The 24,136-nt window shown below is 39.3% G+C and overlaps 1 protein-coding gene across 1 annotated transcript in view; it reads left to right on the forward strand.

The window, feature by feature from the left end:
- The first annotated feature begins 10,685 nt into the window (after window positions 1–10,685).
- Window positions 10,686–24,136, forward strand: part of LOC133575988 (excitatory amino acid transporter 1-like) — a 54,312-nt gene continuing 40,861 nt past the window's right edge. Inside the window, exons 1-3 of the mRNA XM_061928958.2 lie at window positions 10,686–10,857; window positions 11,179–11,382; window positions 17,566–17,703. Coding sequence (XP_061784942.1) covers window positions 11,199–11,382; window positions 17,566–17,703 — 322 coding nt within the window. The 5' untranslated portion in view covers window positions 10,686–10,857; window positions 11,179–11,198. The remainder of the gene's footprint in view (window positions 10,858–11,178; window positions 11,383–17,565; window positions 17,704–24,136) is intronic.

A 24,136-nucleotide genomic window follows, 5' to 3' on the forward strand; every position in this document is an offset into this window, starting at 1 on the left:
ACAGCTTGGTCTTGCCGGTTATTGTCTCCTGAACCTCCCACGTTCATGCGCCTGCTTCACCTCGTCAGTCCTGGTACGTTGTCTCTCCTTAGTCCTGTAATGCTTCACCTCTTTGTGTTTGTTTCCTAACCTCCTTGAGGTAAAGAGGATTCTGTGTTGGACTTTATGCTGTGCTCAGTGCGCCCTGGCCTTTTCCCCTGCCGGCCACTGAGGAACCTGTTTTTGTTTGTAATCCATGGTGTGCACTTCCACCCCATTGCTTTTTGTTACACTTTTTGGACTTATTACATTTTTCCCTTTTTGTAATTCAACCTTGCCTCACGTCTCTGCATCCTGGGGTCACCTCCTTGATCAGTTCCTAACACTTTAGTGTATTTTGTATTATCCACCTTTTGCATGAAATCCGACAAAATATTTATTATATGTTATATTATATATAAACGCATGTAAAACAATATACTTTTGTTTTACGAGATGCAGTATATTTAATTGGAAAATTACATATGACAAGTACTTTTAATAATTTTTACATATTAATTAGGGACCGCAATGTCCCTTTGGGACAGAGGACCCTATTGTAATTGTAAGGTTTTATTATTATTATTCCGCCGCCTCTTTGAGCTGTAATTTGACCCCCTTAACATGCTTCAAAACTCACCATATTTGACACACATATCAGGACTGGCGAAAATTGCCATCTAATTATAATTAAAAAAAAAAATAAAAAATAAAAATTGCGCTCTAGCGCCCCCCCTAGGAAAAAACACAGACAAAACTGCTTGTAACTTCCGGTAGGAATGTCGTAAAGACATGAAACAAAAACTTCTATGTAGGTCTGACTTAGACCCAGATTTTATACATTAACATCCTTCAGCAAAAATCAACAGGAAGTTGGCAATTCCCCCTTCAAAACAAAAGTTTAGTAAAAACAGTCACTTTTGCCTCTTTGAGCTGTAATTTGACCCCCTTAACATGCTTCAAAACTTACCAAACTAAACACACACATCAGGACTGGCAAAAATTGCGATCTAATAAAAAACCCAACCCCAAAACTCAAAATTGCGCTCTAGCACCCCCTAGGAAGAAAACAGACACAACTGCTCCTAGGAAGACAACTCAGACAAAACTGCCTGTAACTTCCAGTACAAATGTTGTAGAGACATGAAACAAAAACCTCTATGTAGGTCTCATTTAGACTTACATTTCATTCATCGACAACCCCCAGCAAAAATCAACAGGAGGTTTGCAATTCCCCCTTCAAAACAAAAGTTTTGTAAAAACCGGTTACCTTTTTTCAAACATTATCTCCTCTGAGCGCGTTTGTCGTGTCGGCTTCAAACTAGCACAGGAGAGAGATTGAACCCTTCTGATTAAAAGTTGATCAAAGACTTTTAATTACTGCTCCGGTTTGGATATTATGTGCCGTCAAAGTCGGTCCCGTCCATCGCTGCTTGCAGCTTTAATTACTGTTTATTTTTGTTTGAAAATCTTTTTTTTCTTTCCTTGTTGTCTAATGATAAAAACAGATGTCACCAATAACATGAGTTCACACGCACACACACACACATACATACATACATACATACATACATACACATACACACGACCTTGGTTTTTGGAGCAATAGTTTTCAAGTGCTTTGCAAAGTGTTGCTTTGCCACGGAAATGCTTAAAAATACCACAAAGAGAAGGAAATATTTCCCAACAATACATACAAATATTTCACAGTGGAGGGGGAACAAGATGTTCTACTTTTAGGATAAAATATGTTGCTGGCTACGCATACTATAGTAAAAGTCTAATAACGCTGACTGCAGTACACACAAGCCCATGCCAAAGCAACAGGTGGCGCTGTATACCCTAACCATAAGGACATTTTTAGCCAATCAGAAGCATTTGCAGAGCAAACAGTTGCAAATATGTGAAAGGAGAATTAAACATGTGGACAATGGAATGCAGTTTAAAACAGGGGTGTCCAAAGTGCGGCACAGGGTCCATGTTCGACCCTCTGTATAGTCTAAAACATCCATCCATCTATTTTCTACCGCTTGTCCCTTAAATGATTCTTAAATTGAATCACTTAATTAAATATTCAAATTAGGGTTGTACGGTATACCGGGACTAGTACAGTATCGTGATACTAATGAATCATATTCGGTACTATACTGCCTCTAAAAAGTACCGGTGCCCCGGGCCCATGTCGTCGTCATGTCATTGTTGGTTTTACGAGCAGACGAGCATGTTCGGCAGCGCACACACACAGAGTACTGACAAGCAGACACAGTGTGTAGACAGAAAAGGGAGAACGGACGCATTTTGGCTTAAAAACTAAGATCAAAGGTGAAGTTATAACACTGAAACGCCCTCAGGAAGAGATACTTTTAAGTCCCTCCGCAGTCTGCAGTGTTGTAGCTACTTCTAAATCACTAATCCTTGTTTCCATGGCGACAAAGAAAGTACGTTTCTTACAAGTATCATCCGTGCAGGACGAGGAATAGCTAAACATGCTTCACTACACACCGCTCACCGGCGTCACAATGTAAACAAACGCCACGGGTGGATCTACACCTGACATTCACTGTTTAGTTTATTAAGGATCCCTATTAGTTTACACCGCAGTGGAGACTATTCTTCCTGGGGTCCAGGCAAAAAAACATCACATAATCACAAAACTAAAGATTACAATGCAGTACATCAGGATCAATAATAAAATGTTGTAATACAAAAATAGCATAACTGTCATGTTCTGTGGTCATGTTTTGTTTTATTTTCTGGTTGTTTAAGACTCTTTTAGTTCCTGTTTACGCTCCCTTGTTTGGTCACCGTGTCAACTCATTAGTTTCACCTGCCACATTTGTTTGGACTCACGCACCTGTTGTAATCAAAAGAGACTATTTAAGCCTGTCATTTTCAGTTAGTCGTCCTGGCGACATTGACATTGATACTCTGTTCTTGCTCTATTAGAGAGACTAGAGACTAGAGACTTCCTTTTTATTGTCATTTAAATTTGAACTTTACAGCACAGATAAGAACGAAATTTCGTTACATAAGCTCATGGTAGTGCAGGTTAAAAAAGCAATAAGGTGCATGTATAAATAAATAAATATACATAAATAATATATAAATATATATATAAAATAAATAAATATATATAAAAATACATAAATAGATTACTGTACAGATAAATATATTGCACTTTTTCACATGCGTCCACGTTTATGGATGTATGTTATATTGTCTTTTTTATTCCAGCGAGTTAATCCATTTTGGGGGGAGTTGAGGGGATAATTTAATTATGATGCGTTCAAGAGTCTTACGGCCTGAGGGAAGAAGCTGTTACAGAACCTGGAGGTTCTGCTTCGGAGGCTGCGGAACCTCTTTCTCAAGTCCAGCAGTGAAAACAGTCCTTGGTGGGGGTGGGAGGAGTCTTTGCAAATTTTCTGAGCCCTGGTCAGGCAGCGGCTTTTTGCGATCTCCTGGATAAGAGGAAGAGGAGTCCTGATGATCTTTTCCGCCGTCCTCACCACTCTCTGGAGAGACTTCCAGTCTGAGGCATTGCAGGCTCCAGTCCAGACAGAGATGCAGTTGGTCAGCAGGCTCTCTATAGTGCCTCTGTAGAATGTGCTGAGAATGGGGGGAGGGAGCTGTGCTCTTTTCATCCGACGCAAAAAGTGCATGCACTGCTGAGCTCTTTTTACAAGAGCTCCGGTGTGTAGGGACCAGGTTATATTGTCAGTTATCTGCACCCCCAGGAACTTGGTGCTGCTTACTATCTCCACCGCTGTGCCGTTGATGTAGAGTGGAGAGTGGCTGGACTGGTGCTTCCTGAAGTCAACGATGATCTCTTTGGTCTTGTTGACATTCAGGACCAGGTTGTTGGTTCTGCACCAGTCAACCAGATGTTTCACCTCCTCCCTGTAATCCATGTCACTGTTGTCACGGATGAGGCCCACCACTGTCGTGTCGTCCGCATACTTCACAATGTGGTTAGTAGCGAACCTGGCGCAGCAGTCATGGGTCATCAACGTGAACAGCAGCGGACTCAGGACGCAGCCCTGCGGGGAGCCGGTGCTCAGGGAGATGGCACTGGAGCTATTGATGATCCTTTCATGCTGGTATTCTTGTTTTTGCTCTGTCCATGCCATAGTTCTTGTTACAGTAAGTGTTTTTTGTTTCATGTCCATAGTTCTGCCTTAGTGTTAGTTTTGTTCCCTGCGTTAAGTTGTGCGTCCGCTGTGAGCGCTTTTTGTTTGTACCCTTTTTTGAATAGAAAGATTACATCATGTTTTTACCTGCAAGCCTTGTCCGGTCAAGTCCGTTTGCGTCTCGGGAAAACAATCCTCGCAGTAATCTGCGTAAAAGTCCACGTTATGACAATAACAACATAGCATTGGAATGATACCAAGTACAGGAGTGTATCTAGTCGATACTACTATGATTACATCGATATTTTTTAGCATCACAAAAATATTTTTTAGTTTTTTTTTAAAATTTATATCATGTTTATAAACTCGGGAAATACGTCCCTGGACAGACGAGGACTTGAATTAGGACCAATGTAATATCCTGTAATGACTTGGTATTGGATTGATACCCACATTTGTGGTATCATCCAAAACTAATGTAAAGTATAAGGATGTCCGATAATGGCTTTTTGGCGATATCTGATATTCCGATATTGTCCAACTCTTTAATTACCGATACCGATATCAACCGATACTGATATATACAGTCGTGGAATTAACACATTATTATGCCTAATTTGGACAACCAAGTATGATGAAGATAAGGTCCTTTTTAAAAAAATGAATAAAATAAAATAAGATTAAAAAAATTAAAACATTTGCTTGAATAAAAAAAGAAAGTAAAACAATATAAAAACAGTAACATAGAAACTAGTAATTAAAAAAATGAGTAAAATTAACTGCTAAAGGTTAGTACTATTAGTGGACCAGCAGCACGCACAATCATGTGTGCTTACGGACTGTATCCCTTGCAGACTGTATTGATATATATTGATATATAATATAGGAACTAGAATATTAATAACAGAAAGAAACAACCCTTTTGTGTGGATGAGTGTAAATGGGGGAGAGAGGTTTTTTGGGTTGGTGCACTAATTGTAAATGCATCTTGTGTTTTTTATGTTGATATAATAAAAATAAAAAATAGAAAAAAAAAACGATACCAATAATTAAAAAAAAAAACAATACCGATAATTTCTGATATTACATTTTAAAGCATTTATCGGCCAATAATATCGGCAGGCCGATATTATGGGACATCTCTAGTAAAGTATCAAACAACAGAAGTTAAAGAGATTATTACATTTTAACAGAAGTGTAGATAGAACATGTTAAAAGAGAAAGCAAGCAGATATTAACAGTAAATGAACAAGTAGATTAATAATTCATTTTCTACCACTTGTCCTTAATAATGTTGACAAAATAATAGAATGGAAAATGACACAATATGTTACTGCATATGTCAGCAGCTTAATTATGAGCCTTTGTTTGTTTACTTACTACTAAAAGACAAGTTGTCTTGTATGTTCACTATTTTTATTTAGGTGTAACATTGCAATAAAAAACATATGTTTAATGTACCCTAAGATTTTTTTTGTTCAAATAAAGCCAATAATGCCATTTTTTGTGGTACCCAAAAGTATCAAAGTACATTTTGGTGCCGGTACCAAAATATTGGTATCGGCACAACACTAGTCTATAGTGTGACATATGTACATGCACTAGTACCAAATGAGCATAGTTATTCCATCCTTCTTACTTACTACTAAAAGACAAGTTCTCTTGTATGTTCACTATTTCATTTAAGGATAAAATTGCAATAAAAAAACATATATTTCATGTACCGTAAGATTTTTTTGTTAAAATTAAGCCATAAATGCAATTTTTGTGGTCCCCTTTTATTTAGAAAAGTATCTAAATACATTTTGGTGCCAGGACCAAAATATTGGTATCGGGACAACGCTAATTTAAACAGTGTTACTGTTCAAACTGTGTGTAATGTTACAGTGACCAAAATATTTAGATAAAACTTCTGCTTTGTTTTTAATGAATATTTAGGCCTACCATGCTACTGTGTTATAACGTTGGTCATTATGGTGGTGCTTGGAGAGCCAAGAGTTTTCTGAAGTGGTATTTGGGGAAAAATATTTGAGAACCTGTCAGGCTTGTCCCTGACAGTTTAGTCAAGTTTTAGTTTTTCCGATGTCATTTTCTGTCAGCGCTTTTATTTTGTCTTCATTTCCTGATTATCTCCCTGAGTGCTTTGTCCCCTCAGCTGTGGCTGATTGGCACCTGGCCACACCTGGTGTCAATCAGCCAGCTGCTATTTAAACCTGCCTTCCCCTCCAGTCAGTGCTGGATGATTGTCATTGTCGATGTCACTACTACCTGTCATAATACTTGTCGTTGTAGCTCTGTCTACTTTTGTTCACTCTGCTCATGTCATAGTTCCTTCGTGTCACAGTAAGTGTTTTTGTTTCTTGTCGACAGTTAGCCTTTGTGCTATTTTAGTTCATAGCCAAGTTTGTGCGCGCCTTTTGTTTGTACCCTTTTGTTTGTTTTTTTTGCTATAGTATTAAATCATGTTTTTTCGCTCAATGCCTGCCGTCATCTCTGCATCTTGGGGTTCGTCACCAATATACCCTGACAAGAACCACTGGCTTAGCATATATTGACCTTTTATTTACCAAAATGGCCAAGCCAACATCCTTTACTTTTTCTGTATGCAAACTCCTCTTTTAAACAACAAGAAAGACTGACATTTCACTGGAGTTTCCTCCAAGGAGTCAGTGTGTCGATAAATAGTGCGGCAATGCGACATTTCAAATGGAATCCACCATAGGTGTTTGCTCTTCTTGGCATGATAAGTTTCAGTCAAAACATTTCGACACACGCTCGGCCTACAGCTCATCCTGTGACTGCATGTGATGAAGAAATATAATCATTTTCCACTTTCACGCCTCCTATGAACATCCGAAAGAGATCTGGGGACACGTACAAACTGTTTGCATTCACTCGTGCTGAGAGATGTTGAAAGTGAAGCAGATGGTGAGAGGAGGCCACGGTTATTTACTTTTACAAGTCAAGAAATGAAGTGAAAGTGCTTGTAGTTCAGTCAGGGTTTGCTTGCGGTCTGTCTTGACTTGCTTAACGTATGTTGTGTTTGTTTGAGTGTGTGAGAGAAAGATTGCTGATGCAATTCACAACACTGTTGCCAAACTATGAGTCACCAAAAATGCATTCAACTGACCTCTTGACTATTTCTATGGTATTTCACAACCATGTTGATAAAAAACCCTCTCTTAGATTGCGGCCACGGTGACCCCGTATCACTTAGTGATAGTGGTTCTCAACCTTTTTTCAGTGATGTACCCCCTAATCAGAGCAATGCATTTTTGGTTGAAAAAAAAAGATAAAGAAGTTAAATACAGCACTATGTCATCCATTCATCCATCTTCTTCCGCTTAACCCGAGGTCGGGTTGCGGGGGCAGCAGCCTAGGCAGGAAGCCCAGACTTTCCTCTCCCCAGCCACTTTGTCCAGCTCCTCCCGGGGGATCCTGAGGCGTTCCCAGGCCAGCCGGGAGACATAGTCTTCCCAACGTTTCCTGGGTCTTCCCCGTGGCCTCCTACCGGTTGGACGTGCCCTAAACACCTCCCGAGGGAGGCGTTCGGGTGGCATCCTGACCAGATGCCCGAACCGCCTCATCTGGCTCCTCTCGATGTGGAGGAGCAGTGGCTTTACTTTGAGCTCCCCTCGGATGGCAGAGCTTCTCACCCTATCTCTAAGGGAGAGCCCCGCCACCCGGCGAAGGAAACTCATTTCGGCCGCCTGTACCCGTGATCTTGTCCTTTCGGTCATAACCCAAAGCTCATGACCATAGGTGAGGATGGGAACGTAGATCGACCGGTAAATTGAGAGCTTTGCCTTCCGGCTCAGCTCCTTCTTCAACACAACGGATCGATACAGCGTCCGCATTACTGAAGACGCCGCACCGATCCGCCTGTCGATCTCACGATCCACTTTTCCCACACTCGTGAACAAGACTCCGAGGTACTTCAACTCCTCCACTTGGGGCAGGGTCTCCTCCCCAACCCGGAGATGGCACTCCACCCTTTTCCGGGCGAGAACCATGGACTCGGACTTGGAGGTGCTGATTCTCATCCCAGTCGCTTCACACTCGGCTGCGAACCGATCCAGTGAGAGCTGAAGATCCTGGCCAGATGAAGCCATCAGGACCACATCATCTGCAAAAAGCAGAGACCTAATCCTGCAGCCACCAAACCAGATCCCCTCAACGCCTTGACTGCACCTAGAAATTCTGTCCATAAAAGTTATGAACAGAATCGGTGACAAAGGGCAGCCTTGGCGGAGTCCAACCCTCACTGGAAACGTGTACCGTTGAGTACTGCTATTGATTATCTGGTACCAGGAATTGGTAGGGTATCAATTCAAATGTGAAAGTACTAGAGATGTCCGATAATATCAGGCTGCCGATATTATCGGCCGATAAATGCTTTAAAATGTAATATCGGAAATTATCGGTATCTGTTTCAAAAAGTAAAATGTATGACTTTTTAAAACGCCGCTGTGTACACGGACGTAGGGAGAAGTACAGAGCGCCAATAAACCGTAAAGGCACTGCCTTTGCGTGCCGGCCCAGTCACATATCTACGGCTTTTCACACACACAAGTGAATGCAAGGCATACTTGATCAACAGCCATACAGGTCACACTGAGGGTAGCCGTATAAACAACTTTAACACTGTTACAAATGTTGGCCACACTGTGAACCCACACCAAACAAGAATGACAAACACATTTCGGGAGAACATCCGCACCGTAACACAACATAAACACAACAGAACAAATACCCAGAACCCCTTGCAGCACTAACTCTTCCGGGACTCTACAATATACACCCCCGCCTCCCCCAACCCCGCCCACCTCAACCTCCTCATGCTCTCTCAGGGAGAGCATGACCCAAATTCCAAGCTGCTGTTTTGAGGCATGTTAAAAAAAAAAAAGCACTTTGTGCCTTCAATAATAAATATGGCAGTGCCATGTTGGCATTTTTTTTTCCAAAACTTGAGCTGATTTATTTTGGAAAACCTTGTTACATTGTTTAATGCATCCAGCGGGGGCATCACAACAAAATAGGCATAATAATGTGTTAATTCCACGACTGTATATATCGGTATCGGTTGATATCGGTATCGGTAATTAAGAGTTGGACAATATCGGATATCGGCAAAAAAGCCATTATCGGACATCTCTACTTACAACCCATTGAAAAGTTAGCGCCCTCTAGGCAGCCGTTTCAGGATCGCAAACAGCCCCTGTAACCGAACTTGATTGGCAAATACTCGGCGCAATAAGAAAAATCTTGACTCTGCGTTGTATCAACATGCACGCAAGGAAGCTAAATGACGACTTGCATTGAGTGACGAGTGTATCCGCTGCGTCAAAACAAAACCTAATATTTCTTTGACCAGGCCCGGCCCTAACCAATCTGGCGCCCTAGGCAAGATTTTAGGTGGCGCCCCCCCGCCCCCCTCACAAGAAACCGAATAGCTTTATCTTTGACCTTTTTTTTTTTAACTTACAACTATACCTAATATATAAAGGGGTGGACAAGGGACTATTACCTGCAGGGCAAACATTAGCTAACCAGAAGGCAATAACAATGTAAACAAAAACACCTGCTTAAAAGATCTAATACCTGAGGAATGTAAGGTGGGAGTACAGTAATTACCTAACATTACATTATTATTTTCCATAACAATGTAGCCCCCTCCACAATATAAACCCGACGTTAAAACAGAACTAGCTATTTATTGATTAGCAATTGCCGAATCATGTAACATTAGCTTAATGCTAACAAGCCAGGTTACTATCACATTCTGTAACAGACAAATAATTTCATGTAGGCTAATGTTACCTACCTGCTACCTCTGTCTTTTCTCGTTTCTACTCCTCTTCTTTTCTCTTTTTTCTTCCTTGGGCACCTGACAGTTTTGGCCGTTTTGACATCTTGTGTTGATTTTTTGATGTGGTGACGTCCAAAAAGAGTCATGATACGGGAAGGGGGGGGGGGGGGGGGGTAATGTTGTAACAAATAATATTTCTATTAAATAGGCTTTACTTTGCATTTTAATTAACGTGGGATTCTTTTTTTGTATTTAGAAATAATAGTACCAACTTTCTTTTTTTCTTTTTTTTTCTCCAACATTTGTGGCACTGGCGTGGCGCCCCCTGATGGACGGCGCCCTTAGCATTTGCCTATACGGCCTATGCCACGGGCCGGCCCTGTCTTTGACCCTCCCACCCCAACAATGAGTTTACCCAACCCGCCCCCTCTTTAGGAATCCGAAATCAGGCCGAACTTATCAGGCGTGACTAACCCTTTTGAAAGGAGGAACAAGAAGCTCTTTTCTCTTTTTCCTGCTTGCAAAGATCATTATACCACAAAATAGCCCCCGCCCCTGAATTGACACTCCCCCATCACTATTACTCCTCTACCTTAATTCCCCCCTCTACCTCCCCACAAGGCAACAACTGTGAGTTCCTTTTTTTTCTTTTTTTTTTTTTCTTGTCCAACTGTGGCACCGCCTCCATTCTCTCACTGGCTCTTTCATTGCACTCATCGCAACCACCACCACCACTGCAGCGCTCCCTCTTTTCTCCTCTCTCCTCATTTCTGCTCACTCACAACCAAAGACCAAGCCTCTGGACAACCACCCTGCAGCCCCCGTACTCATTCACGCACACATTGACAGAGCTTTAACCCACAACACCACCAAAGGAAGTGTCCTGCACCAGTCTAAAAAAAGGTACAGTTTGGAATATCTTCCTTTTTGTTATGATGTGTGTAAGTACTTTGTGTGTGTGTGTGTGTGTGTATTGAGTGTGAACAGAAGTCGTGGTGTGGACGCGCTCTTGTTTGAGGAAGTGTGTCAAGGGTTGTTCCGTGCATGACATGTGCTCCCCATTCACTGACTAAAGAGCAATTTGTCAGATTTGTCAATAAAGTTGTGACTTTTTGTGTGACCGACCCTTACTTTGGATGATGCAACGCCATAAAAGCCACATGAGATGATATTCCCCCGTCACAGTCGAGTGCAACCTAAGCTCCTCCGTGTTCAACATTGCAGATCCAAAGAGTGCCACCGGTATGACGCAGAGCAACGGGGAGGACCCTCAGAGGGCCTCCCGGGGCCTCCGACAGTTCCAGGCCGGTATCCAGTCCCGCTCCCTGTTGGCCAGGAAGAGAGTGCAGAATATCACCAGGAATGACGTGAAGGGCTTCTTCATACGGAACGCCTTTGTCATACTCACCGTTGTGGCGGTTATCGTCGGTGAGTGAGATGTTTACTCATTTTTATATTGAGGGAATCAAGAATTGTAGAACACAATCTCTTCGAAAAGGCTCTTTAACCAGATTTTTCATATTCAGAACATTTCCCTTTAAGAAATATCATAAATACAACTTCAAAAGCTACTTCCATTGTGGATCATTAAAGTTTGTCTAAGTCTAAAAGCTGTAAAGATTGTGTTTTAAGTCCAATTTTTGCACACAAAAAAACCCCAAAATATACTTACATCCTGGAGTGCGAGGGACCGATGGAGATCAGATCTTGGGTTCTTAATTGTTTGTTCAAAATGTTCTGAAATTCAATCCTTTGTAGGTCAAATTATGACTACCGTATTTTTCGGAGTATAAGTCGCTCCGGAGTATAAGTCGCACCGGCCGGAAATGCATAATAAAGAAGGAAAAAAACATATATAAGTCGCACTGGAGTATAAGTCGCATTTTTTGAGGAAATGTATTTGATAAAAGCCAACACCAAGAATAGACATTTGAAAGGCAATTTAAAATAAATAAAGAATAGTGAACAACAGGCTGAATAAGTGTACGTTATATAAGGCATAAATAACCAACTGAGAACGTGCCTGGTATGTTAACGTAACATTTGTCATGTCTGTGTGATCATGTTTTGTTTTAGTCATGTTCGGTTTTGTTTTTGGACTTTTTGTGCACTTTTGTTTGTTAGTCACCATAGCAACCATTAGTTTTCACCTGTCACGTCACGCACCTGTTTCACGTTTTGAGTCACGCACCTGTTTTCACTAATCATGTCTGTAGTATTTAAGTTCATTGTTTTCAGTTTGTCTTTCTGGCGACATCCGGATTCATACCCCTGTCACACTCTTACCTCTGCGCACTTCATAGTCCATGCCAAGTAAGTTTTTTGTTTATTAATGCCACAGTCAGTGTTTTTGTTTAATTGTTCACAGTTTCTGCCTATGTGCAAGTTTTGTTTTCAATAGCCAAGTTTTGTACCTCCGCCATTGTGCGCGCTTTTCGTTTGTTCTTTTTTGATACATAGTGTTAAAATAAATCATGTATTCACCTTCACGTCATGTCTGGTCCAAATCACTTGCACCTCGGGAGAAAAAACCAAGCCATAGTTCCAGTCGTGACAATATTATGGTAAGAGTCATTCAAATAACTATAACATATAGAACATGCTATACGTTTACCAAACAATCTGTCACTCCTAATCGCTAAATCCCATGAAATCTTATACGTCTAGTCTCTTACGTGAATGAGCTAAATAATATTATTTGGTATTTTACGGTAATGTGTTAATAATTCCACACATAAGTCGCTCCTGAGTATAAGTCGCACCCCCGGCCAAACTATGAAAAAAAACTGCGACTTATAGTCCGAAAAATAAGGTACTTACATCCTGGAGTGCGAGGGATCGATGGAGATCAGATCTTGGGTTCTTGTTTATTCAAAATGTTCTGAAATTCAATCATTTAGGTCAAATTATAACTACCGTATTTTTCGGCCAAATATATAGACTAGTGCCTGGGGCAGGGGTCGGCAACCCAAAACATTGAAAAAACCATATTGGGACAAAAATTCAAAAAACAAATCTGTCTTAAAAGCCGTATATAAGTCTTATAATGAAGGCAACACATAACTTAAGTATCTCTATTAGCTATAATAGTGTACTATCAAAATTACTATGTGTGAAGCAAATCTTCGTTGACAGAAATGTTGAAATGTAATATTTACTCTACACATTTTTACAACATTAGAAACCATTAGTACAGGGGTCGGCAACCCAAAATGTTGAAAGAGTCATTTTGGTCCAAAAAATAAATAAAAATCGGATTGGATCCGCAAAAAATGAAAAACCTTCTATAAGTGAAATAATGAAGTCAACACATGATGTACGTGTCTGTATTAGTTATATTAGCTTACTATCAAAATGACTTTAAAAGTCTTATATAAGTGTTATATTGAAGACAACACATGATTTAAGTGTCTATATTAGCCTACTTTCATTTTTACAACATTGGAAAACATTAGTAATCCTTCTAAGAGGGTGAGATAACTCCTCTAAATGACTGTCTTGGAATGGCCAAAGGTATAGATGCGTGTGTCCAAGTTAAAGAAAATGGCGGGCTGTCTTCTTCTAATGAATTTATTAGAATCTATGCAAGCTGGGTAACGTTTGCTGTGGTCTGGAACAACATGGCACACAAACAACTATCAGAAATGCATCCAATATTACGTACAGATAATACGTCATGAGAAATGCAGATAAATGATAAATAAATGATAAATGGGTTATACTTGTATAGCGCTTTTCTACCTTCAAGGTACTCAAAGCGCTTTGACAGTATTTCCACATTCACCCACTGATGGCGGGAGCTGACATGCAAGGCGCTAACCAGCAGCCATCAGGAGCAAGGGTGAAGTGTCTTGCCCAAGGACACAACGGACGTGACTCGGATGGTAGAAGGTGGGGATTGAACCCCAGTAACCAGCAACCCTCCGATTGCTGGCACGGCCACTCTACCAACTTCGCCACGCCGCCCCAAAGAAATAAAAATTAAATACAAAGAGGACATAGGAAATTAAATGAGCTCAAATATACCTATAAGTGAGGCATAATGATGCAATATGTACATACAGCCAGCCTAAATATCATGTTAGCATCGATTAGCTTGCAGTCATGCAGTGACCAAATATGCTTGATAAACACTCAACACAAGTCAATAACATCAACAAAGCTCACCTTTGTGCATTCACGCACAGTATAAAACGTTTGGTGGACAAAATGAGACAAAGAAGGAGTGGCATAAAATATGTATTTCTCTGGCATGTTGAAGAAAGTTATACATGTAAACAAACTACGGTGAGTTCAAGGACCGCCAAAATGAGGACAAAACGGCGCTCGCCAAATACTCTCATCAGAGAATCATGTTTAATATAAACAGTGGGAATTGTAACAATTATTGAGGATTGTGTCATGTTGTCCTCCTACAGAAACCCTATTAAAACAACAATATATTTCCCCCCCCATCTTTTTCTATTTTCATTCATTTTTGAAAAAGCTCCAGGGAGCCACTAGGGCGGTGCTAAAGAACCACATTCGGATCGAGAGCGGCGGCTTGCTGAACCCCGGCCTAGGGTTATAATATGGGATTGGCTCATTTCATAAATATTGATGTCTTTTTCAAAGTTAATTTAGTGTGAATAATTGTGATTATTCAAAATGCAAAAGTGTGATTCATCTGACGAAATATTTATCCATCGTTCCTTTGTTAGTTGTCAGTTTTAGAAAATGTAATTTTCATAAATTTTAGGAATAAAACACTTTAAAAAAATTTTTTTTTTAATAAACCCAAAAAGGAACGTATCATGATGATATCAAATGTAATATATTTTATTTCGAAAAATCTAATTCATTAATGATAAAACGACATTCTGTCATACTGCAGTCTACACATGTTTCTTATGTGTGACTGCCATCTACTGGTCACATTTATCATTTCACTATGTACCAAATAAGATGGCTTCGAGGTCGGTAAGCAGAACCAGAGTTATTCCGTACATTAGGCTCACCGGGTTATAAGGCGCACTGTCGAGTTTTGAGAAAATGCAAGGATTTTGAGTGCACCTTATAGTCCGAAAAATATGATAATCGCGCACATTATTTTATGCTTCTTTTCCTTAAGCGTGAATGGCTACCATAAAGGTTGGTATACAGTCAGGGATCAGGTCAATGTTATATTGGCCCGAAGAATATGAAACAAAAAATAAAAAACCTAAATAGTATAGGAAAAAAAACAACAACCACTGTCTAAAAAGTACAAACAAGTTGTTTACATGCTGTAAATTAAATAGTGAGAAAGTACCTTAACGACACAAAGTGATATTCTATCTGTGTTGAGTTATGGCTGCCTATGTGAAATCTGAACACCTCGCAGAAGACCAGTTGTCATCCCTGTAGGGAGCCAGAAAAAAAGAAATAGGAACTTCCTCAAGTGAGGATGGAATAGATCTCTCATCGGACGCCCTAAGTCTGACCTCTGACCTTTGCATCCTGCGGGGCAGGAAGTGATGGGTGCCCACCCACGTACTGCACATCTGCTAGAGTTACACCACTTCTAAATTGAGTCAAGCAGCTTTCTGTGGCTTCAGGCTTCAATGAGAGCAGATTTTACTGATGGGGATCAGAAGAAGAGCATGTGTGTTCACTTTGAATGAAACACTAAACCGGCACTCGGGGGGAGGGTGACTTAACGCCAAGGCCTCACAATAAATATGTCCATCTGACAATTTCATATGCATACACCTGTAAACTAATGAGTGAACTGACATATTAACTATAGCTAACCAAGTAAATGTAATTAAAGGGGCTGTTTGCAATCTTTACGCGGCTGACTATTTATTTATTTTTGATTTATTTTATTTTCATTATTGTTTATTTTGTTAATATCAGAGTGCGTTCTGCAAAAAGGTCATCCCTAGAAGCACACAGCTTATGGACAGGGAACCACAGTTAAATATACATCATCATATAATACACAAAATACTAGAGATGTCTGATAATATGGGACTGCTGATATTATTGGCCGATAAATGCTTTAAAATGTAATATCGGAAATTATCGGTATCGGTTTCAAAAAGTAAAATTCATGACTTTTTAAAACGCCGCTGTGTACACGGACGTAGGGAGAAGTACAGAGCGCCAATAAACCTTAAAGGCACTGCCTTTGCGTGCCGGCCAAATCACATAATATCTAATGCTTTTCACACACATAAGTGAATGCAAGTCATACTTGGTCAACAGCCATACAGGTCACACTGAGGGTGGCCGTATAAACAACTTTAACACTGTTACAAATATGCGCCACACTGTGAACCCACACCAAACAAGAATGACAAACACATTTCGGGAGAACACCCGCACCGTAACACAACATAAACACAACAAAACAAATACCCAGAATCCCTTGCAGCCCTAACTCTTCCGGGATGCTACAATAGAATAGAATAGAATAGAATAGAAAGTACTTTATTGATCCCTGGGGGAAATTCAGCACCACAGTTCGCTCACAATAGACAATAATAATAATAAATAATATAATATATATAATATATTATATATATATATAATATATAAATATACATATATATATATATATATACACCCCCGCTACCACCAAACCCCGCCACCCCCAACCACGAGCTAAATAAACAAACTGCAATCAAATATAAACAATCTTGCAAACTAACGAGAAAATGAACTAGGTTAAAAATTGGCGAGTCCACTTTTTAACTGCATAACACCGAGCAAACTACCCAGTTACAGGCAATCAAAACATAACAAGCAAACTGAGAAGCAAATCCACTAACTCGTCAACTAATTAAGCCGTCATTAAAATATACAAACTCTCTAATTCCGGGGTGTGAAACTCATTTTAGATCGGGGGGCCACATGGAGAAAAATCTACTCCCAACTGGTAAAAATCACGGCACGATAACTTAAAAATAAAGACAACTTAAGATTGTTTTCTTTGTTTAAAAATAGAACAAGCACATTCTGAAAATGTACAAATCATAATGATGTTGTTGTTTTTTTCCCCCACTTACATGGTGCGGTTAATAGTATTCTATCTTTTTTTTGTCGTTATTTATACTTTCTGAATAAATGATGTGATAATGTTCATCAGTCAACACATTTTGGTGTTAATTTTCAATCTATTAAGATAAAAAAAATAATATCAAAATCAAATTACAGGATGTTATTTATGTAGTTTGATCATTTTCCTCGACTGGTGCACTAACATCATGTGGTTTATTTTATTTTTTTTACATTTGTAGCATCATCTACAAAGATACAAAGGATTGCTATTGCGACATCCAGTGGACACATTTAGAACAGCAGTTTATTTCACTCAAAAGTTTCGGCTCATTTTTATACTTAGCAAACTCATGCCGCGGTCCGGATAAAACCTGTTCACGGGTCGTACGTTTGACACCCCTGCTCTAATTTAATCAACATGCAAACTACAATAAAACACGTTAGAGCAGAATAAACAGTTAATGATCTTCATTGCATCATTGATTATACTTTATAGACTTTCACATAGTCTATTGACACAACATAAATAATAAAAAAGAACAACAAATATTGACTTTTATTTTTTTATTCGCATTTGAACCCCTGCAGGTATAATGCTGGGTTTTGCCTTACGGCCGTACAAGATGTCTTATCGCGACATCAAGTTCTTCTCTTTCCCTGGAGAGCTGCTGATGAGGATGCTTCAGATGCTGGTGCTGCCCCTGCTGGTGTCCAGTCTCATCACGGGTGAGTGTTACACACTCTTGTTCGCAAATGTCCTACACTGCACACATGTACGCAACTCAGGTCAGGAAAGTACCCGCACTCTTTTTTTTTTTTTTTTTTTTTTTTTTACAAAGCCACGCTGTTGTAACACGTGCTGAATGTGGCCTGGCATTGTCTTGCTGAAATAAGCAGGGGCGTCCATGAAAAAGACGGCGCTTAGATGGCAGCATATGTTGTTCCAAAACCTGTTTGATGAGCATTCCTCAACTTTATCAGTATTTATTGCCACTTTTCCCAATTTCTTTGTCACGTGTTGCTGGCATCAAATTCTAAAGTTAATGATTATTTGCAACAACAAAAAAAGTTTATCAGTTTTAACATCAAATATGTTGTCTTTGTAGCATATTAAACTGAATATGGGTTGAAAATGATTTGCAAATCATTGTATTCCGTTTATATTTACATCTAACACAATTTCCCAACTCATATGGAAATGGGGTTTGTAAAAAAATCACATATACATAAGTATTCACAGCCTTTTCTCAACACTCGGTTGATGCATTGTTGGCACCAATTACAGCTTCAAGTCTTTTTGAATACGACGCCACAAGCTTTAGGCAGTTTCTCCCATTCCTCTTTGCAGCACCTCTCAAGCTCCACCAGGTTGGATGAGAAGCATTGGTTTTCATCCAGGATGTTTCTGTACATTCCTGCATTCATATTTCCCTCAATCCCGACTACTCTCCCAGTTCCTGCTGCCGAAAACCATCCCCGCAGCATGATGCTGCCACCACCATGCTTCATTGGAGGGATGGTATTAGCCTGGTGATGAGCGGTGCCTGGTTTCCTCCAAACATGACGCCAAAGAGTTCATTCTTTGTCTCATCAGATCAGAGCATTTTGTTTCTCATGGTCTGAGTGTCTGCATTTTGGCAAACCGCAGGCAGGCTGCCAAATGCTTTTTACAAAAGAATGGCTTCCGTGGGGTATCATTACCATACAGGTCTAATTGGTGGATTGCTGCAGGGACAGTTGTCCATCTGGAAGGTTCTCCTCTGTCAACAGAGGAATGCTGTAGCTCTGACAGAGTGAGCATTGGGTGATTGGTCACCTCCCTGACTTGACTAGGATGAATGCAGCATTGTACAGAGACATCCTGGACGAAAACCATAGCTTCCCATCCAACCTGATAGAGCTTGAGAGGTGCTGCAAAGAGGAATGAGCAGAAAAAAAGGAAAATGCCCAAAGAAAAGTGTGTCATCGTATTCAAAAAGGTTTGAGGCTGTAATTGCTGCCAAAGGTGCATCAGCAAAGTATTGCGCAAAGGCTGTGAATACTTATGTATGTCGGGTTTTTTTCCCCCGTTTTTTTTTCTAAGAGATGTCCGATAATGGCTTTTTTGCCGATATCCGATATTCCGATATTGTCCAACTCTTAAGTACCGATTCCGATATCAACCGATACCGATATATACAGTCGTGGAATGAACATATTATTATGCCTAATTTTTTTGTGATGCCCCGCTGGATGCATTAAACAATGTAACTTTACCACAAATTGATTAACGTGGACCCCGAGAACATTATCACAATTTCAGAATGGTTAAAACCATTAAAAATCAGTTCCCAGTGGCTTATTATATTTTTCGAAGTTTTTTTAAAAATTTTACCCATCACGCAATATACCTAAAAAAAGCTTCAAAGTGCCTGATTTTAACCATCGTTATATACACCCGTCCATTTTCCTGTGACGTCACATAGTGATGCCGACACAAACAAACATGGCGGAAAGAACAGCAAGCTATAGCGACATTAGCTCGGATTCAGACTCGGATTTCAGCGGCTTAAGCGATTCAACAGATTACGCATGTATTGAAACGGATGGTTGTAGTGTGGAGGCAGGTAGCGAAAACGAAATTGAAGAAGAAACTGAAGCTATTGAGCCATATCGGTTTGAACCGTATGCAAGCGAAACCGACGAAAACGACACGACAGCCAGCGACACGGGAGAAAGCGAGGACGAATTCGGCGATCGCCTTCTAACCAACGATTGGTATGTGTTTGTTTGGCATTAAAGGAAACTAACAACTATGAACTAGGTTTACAGCATATGAAATACATTTGAGTTTGAGTTTATTTCGAACATGCAAGTATGCAACATGATACATCACAATCTCCAGTTTCTCTTTTCAACATGTTCATTTGGCAACAACATGCACTTTGAGAGTGCAGACAGCCCAATTTTCATCAATTAATATATTCTGTAGACATACCCTCATCCACGCTCTTTTCCTGAAAGCTGATCTGTCCAGTTTTGGAGTTGATGTCAGCAGGCCAGGGAAGCTAGGGTCGATATTCTTCTCTTGATCATCTTCGGTGGCATAAGGGACGGTGTGAGCCAAGACATCCAGGGGGTTTAGCTCGCTCGTCTGCGGGAACAAACTGCCGCCATTGCTTGCCGTGCTACCAAGGTCCTTTGTCCCTGAATTGCTCACACACTCCGGCAGATTCAATGGGGGTCTGGCGGCAGATTTCTTTGACTTTATCGTTGGAAATGCATCTGCTTTGAGTGTCGCAGGATATCCACACATTCTTGCCATCTCTGTCGTAGCATAGCTTTCATCGGTAAAGTGTGCGGAACAAACGTCCAATTTCTTGCCACTTTCGCATCTTTGGGCCACTGGTGCAACTTGAATCCGTCCTTGTTCGTGTTGTTACACCCTCCGACAACACACCGACGAGGCATGATGTCTCCAAGGTACGGAAAACAGTCGAAAAAACGGAAAATAACAGAGCCGATTTGACTCGTTGTTTGAGAAAATTGCTTCCCGATGTGATGTCATCGCTCCGAGAGCGAATATTAGAAAGGCGTTTAATTCGCCAAAATTCACCCATTTAGAGTTTGGAAATCGGTTAAAAAAAAATATGGTCTTTTTTCTGCAACATCAAGGTATATATTGACGCTTACATAGGTAAGTAACTGTAACTAGTTACTGGTTTTCAGTAACTAACCCAACACTGGGTATATATATGGTAATGTATTCCACCATTTACGAGCAAACTGACTCAAAGGCTCTATCGTTTGTTTTTTAATTTTGTATGAGGCACAGCAAGTGCACTGTAAAAAAATACCGTTAAAACAATGGCAAGCAATTGTTAAATAGCAACAGTAAAACACTGTACAATTAAAAATAGCTTATCACAGTAGCAAATGCAGTGGATTCCTGCAAACCAAGAAACAGTAGATAACCTAAATTACTATGGTTATACAATGTAGAAAACACAAACAATTTACTGTGAAAATGTAAAAAAATAAATGTACAATGCATTTGCAAATATTGTAATGTCACACACATTCAAAAACTAAAATGTATGTTATTATTCTGCATACTTGCCAACCTTGAGACCTCCGATTTCGGGGGGTGGGGGGTCGGGGTGGGGCGGGGGCGTGGTTGGGGGCGTGGCTAAGAGGGGAGGAGTATATTTACAGCTAGAATTCACCAAGTCAAGTATTTGATATATATATATATATATATATATATATATATATATATATATATATATATAGCTAGAATTCACTGAAAGTGAAGTATTTTCTTATACTATATATATATATATATATAGCTAGAATTCACTGAAAGTGAAGTATTTTCTTATACTATATATATATATATATATAAATATATATATATATATAGCTAGAATTCACTGAAAGTGAAGTATTTTCTTATACTATATATATATATATATATATATATATATATATATATACATATATATATATATATATATATATATATATATATATATATATATATATATATATATATATATATATATAGCTAGAATTCACTGAAAGTGAAGTATTTTCTTATACTATATATATATATATATATATATATATATATATATATATATATATATATATCTCTATCTATCTATCTATCAAGAGGGACAGAGACAGCGCACAGTGCATGTGGATCACATGTTACCATGGCGAGAAAACATGGAGAGACTGCCAGTTATCTAATCTCCACCAGTTGCAGAAAATGTGCCATCAGTACAACTGGACAGTGCTGTTTCAGTTCCATCATCAGGACCATCAGTGAGTCAGACACAAACTAGTCTCATCATTGAACCAGATTCAAGGGCTGCTGAGTTGCCATCATCAGAACCCAGATCACCCACAACAAAAACCCCACCAGTGATCCGCAGGTACCCAGAAAGGTTTCGAGTACCACCAAAAAAACGGAATCTCTGAGGACAGTATAAAAATCTGTGTAAAAGATGTACAAATACTGTTTGTATAATAAGCATGTTATTGTTTACAAATGAGAGTTAAGAGTTCAGTACTAAAAAAAAGAAAGAATGTGGCTTAAGTACAGTTTTTTAATTGAGTTGCTGCATTTTTTGGTTGGGTTGTTTATTTCTTTTGAGTAACTTCTACATTTCTAAAAGGGGAGGAATGTACTAGAGTGAGCTATGTTTGTCTGTTGCCATCTCCTGGTGAATGTTGGCTATAGCGCACTGGGGTTACTTTTTGGTTGGCCAACGATTTACGTGGTGTTGCGCACCTGACGTGAAGTGTGTGAGTCTGTTCTGAAGTCTACAGTAAAGAGACGTACTTCATCCCCTCGTATGTTTATTGCCTCCAACTCAATATATTACAACAACATGCTGGAGGGGGCGTGGCCTCCAGGTTCGCCTGAATTTCGGGAGATTTTCGGGAGAAAATTTGTCCCGGGAGGTTTTCGGGAGAGGCGCTGAATTTCGGGAGTCTCCCGGAAAATCCGGGAGGGTTGGCAAGTATGTTATTCTGTCTAAATTGAAGATTTTTCAAATTGTAAATTTACAGCATACCTTAATTGTTTTGGGGGTCTGTGTTAAAGCATTAGCCTAGTTAACATTAGGCTGACAACATGTTTTCTTGTATTTTTGTGGCGAGTCGTTTCAGACGTTGAGGAGTTATAATATTGTGCTTCATTACAAACTGCATCGAAATGAACCACGCTGTATGTTTTAGTGTGTTGGAACTATTTAACAGAAACGGAGCATTCAAGGCTCATTTTTAATAGCTCACTTGAAGGAACGTGTTGTGGAAGACCATTTTGTGAGTTGTCCAGTGAAAGGTTGTACAAAAAAAACGCTTTCAAGGTAAAATCCTTATGTACCGCTCACATGCCTTGGAAACACAGGCATTTTACAGTTACCGTATTTCTCGGACTATAAGTCGCAGTTTTTTTCATAGTTTGGCCGGGGGTGCGACTTATACTCAGGAGCGACTTATGTGTGAAATTATTAACACATTAGCGTAAAATATCAAATAATATTATTTAGCTCATTCACGTAAGAGACTATATGTATAAGATTTCATGGGATTTAGCGATTAGGAGTGACAGATTGTTTGGTAAACATATAGCATAATAATATATATTATATAACGTACACTTATTCAGCCTGTTGTTCACTATTCTTTATTTATTTTAAATTGCCTTTCAAATATCTATTCTTGGTGTTGGCTTTTTTCAAATAAATTTCCCCAAAAAATGCGACTTATACTCCAGTGCGACTTATATATGTTTTTTTCCTTCTTTATTATGCATTTTCGGCCGGCGCGACTTATACTCCAGAGCGACTTATACTCCGAAAAATACGGTACTAGTATTGGTGAAAGGGCAGTTTGTTAGCGTTTGTGCCTCACAGTGAGAAAATCCTGGGTTCGATTCCTGGGTTAGGGGTCGTTGTGTTGAGTTTCCATGTTCTCTCGATGACTGTGTGGGTACTTTTGTGTGTTATACTTTTGATGTGCTCATAAAAAAGCAAGGACTGATCAAATTTGTCCAGCTGGGCCGCACATTTGTACCAAGGGAACCTAAGCAGCTGGATCCTTTTTGAAGTAGCAGTGTCGAGGGCAATAATTAACTCCTCCGCTTTGGCAGCATCAAAATGAAGGGCATTACTATGGAGTGAAACGTGTGCACTTTTATCCAACCAAACACACACAAAAAGAGATATGTAACTTTTTTTTTTTTTTAATAAAAATATATTTTCAAAGAAATAAAGGTTTTGGTTGCAAACTTTTTTTTTCCTTGGTTCAAACTAAAGTTTTTGTATGTGTAAACATCCACACAAATAATGGGTTTGCAACCAAAAAAAGATAAATATTAAGAAAATCAATATAAAAAATGAATAAATGTGAAACGTGTGCACTTTTATCCAACCAAACACACACAAAAAGATTTATGTAATATTTTTTTTTTTTTATAAAAATATATTTTCAAAGAAATAAAGGTTTTGGTTGCAAACTTTTTTTTTTCTTGGTTCAAACTAAAGTTTTTGTATGTGCAAACATCCACACAAATAATGGGTTTGCAACCAAAAAAAGATAAATATTAAGAAAATCAATATAAAAAATGAATAAATAAAAAAAATTCAAACAAACAAAAGTTGTTGTT

This window comes from Nerophis lumbriciformis, linkage group LG33 (assembly GCF_033978685.3).
Source record: "Nerophis lumbriciformis linkage group LG33, RoL_Nlum_v2.1, whole genome shotgun sequence".
In the NCBI taxonomy this organism is placed as follows: Eukaryota; Metazoa; Chordata; class Actinopteri; order Syngnathiformes; family Syngnathidae; genus Nerophis; species Nerophis lumbriciformis.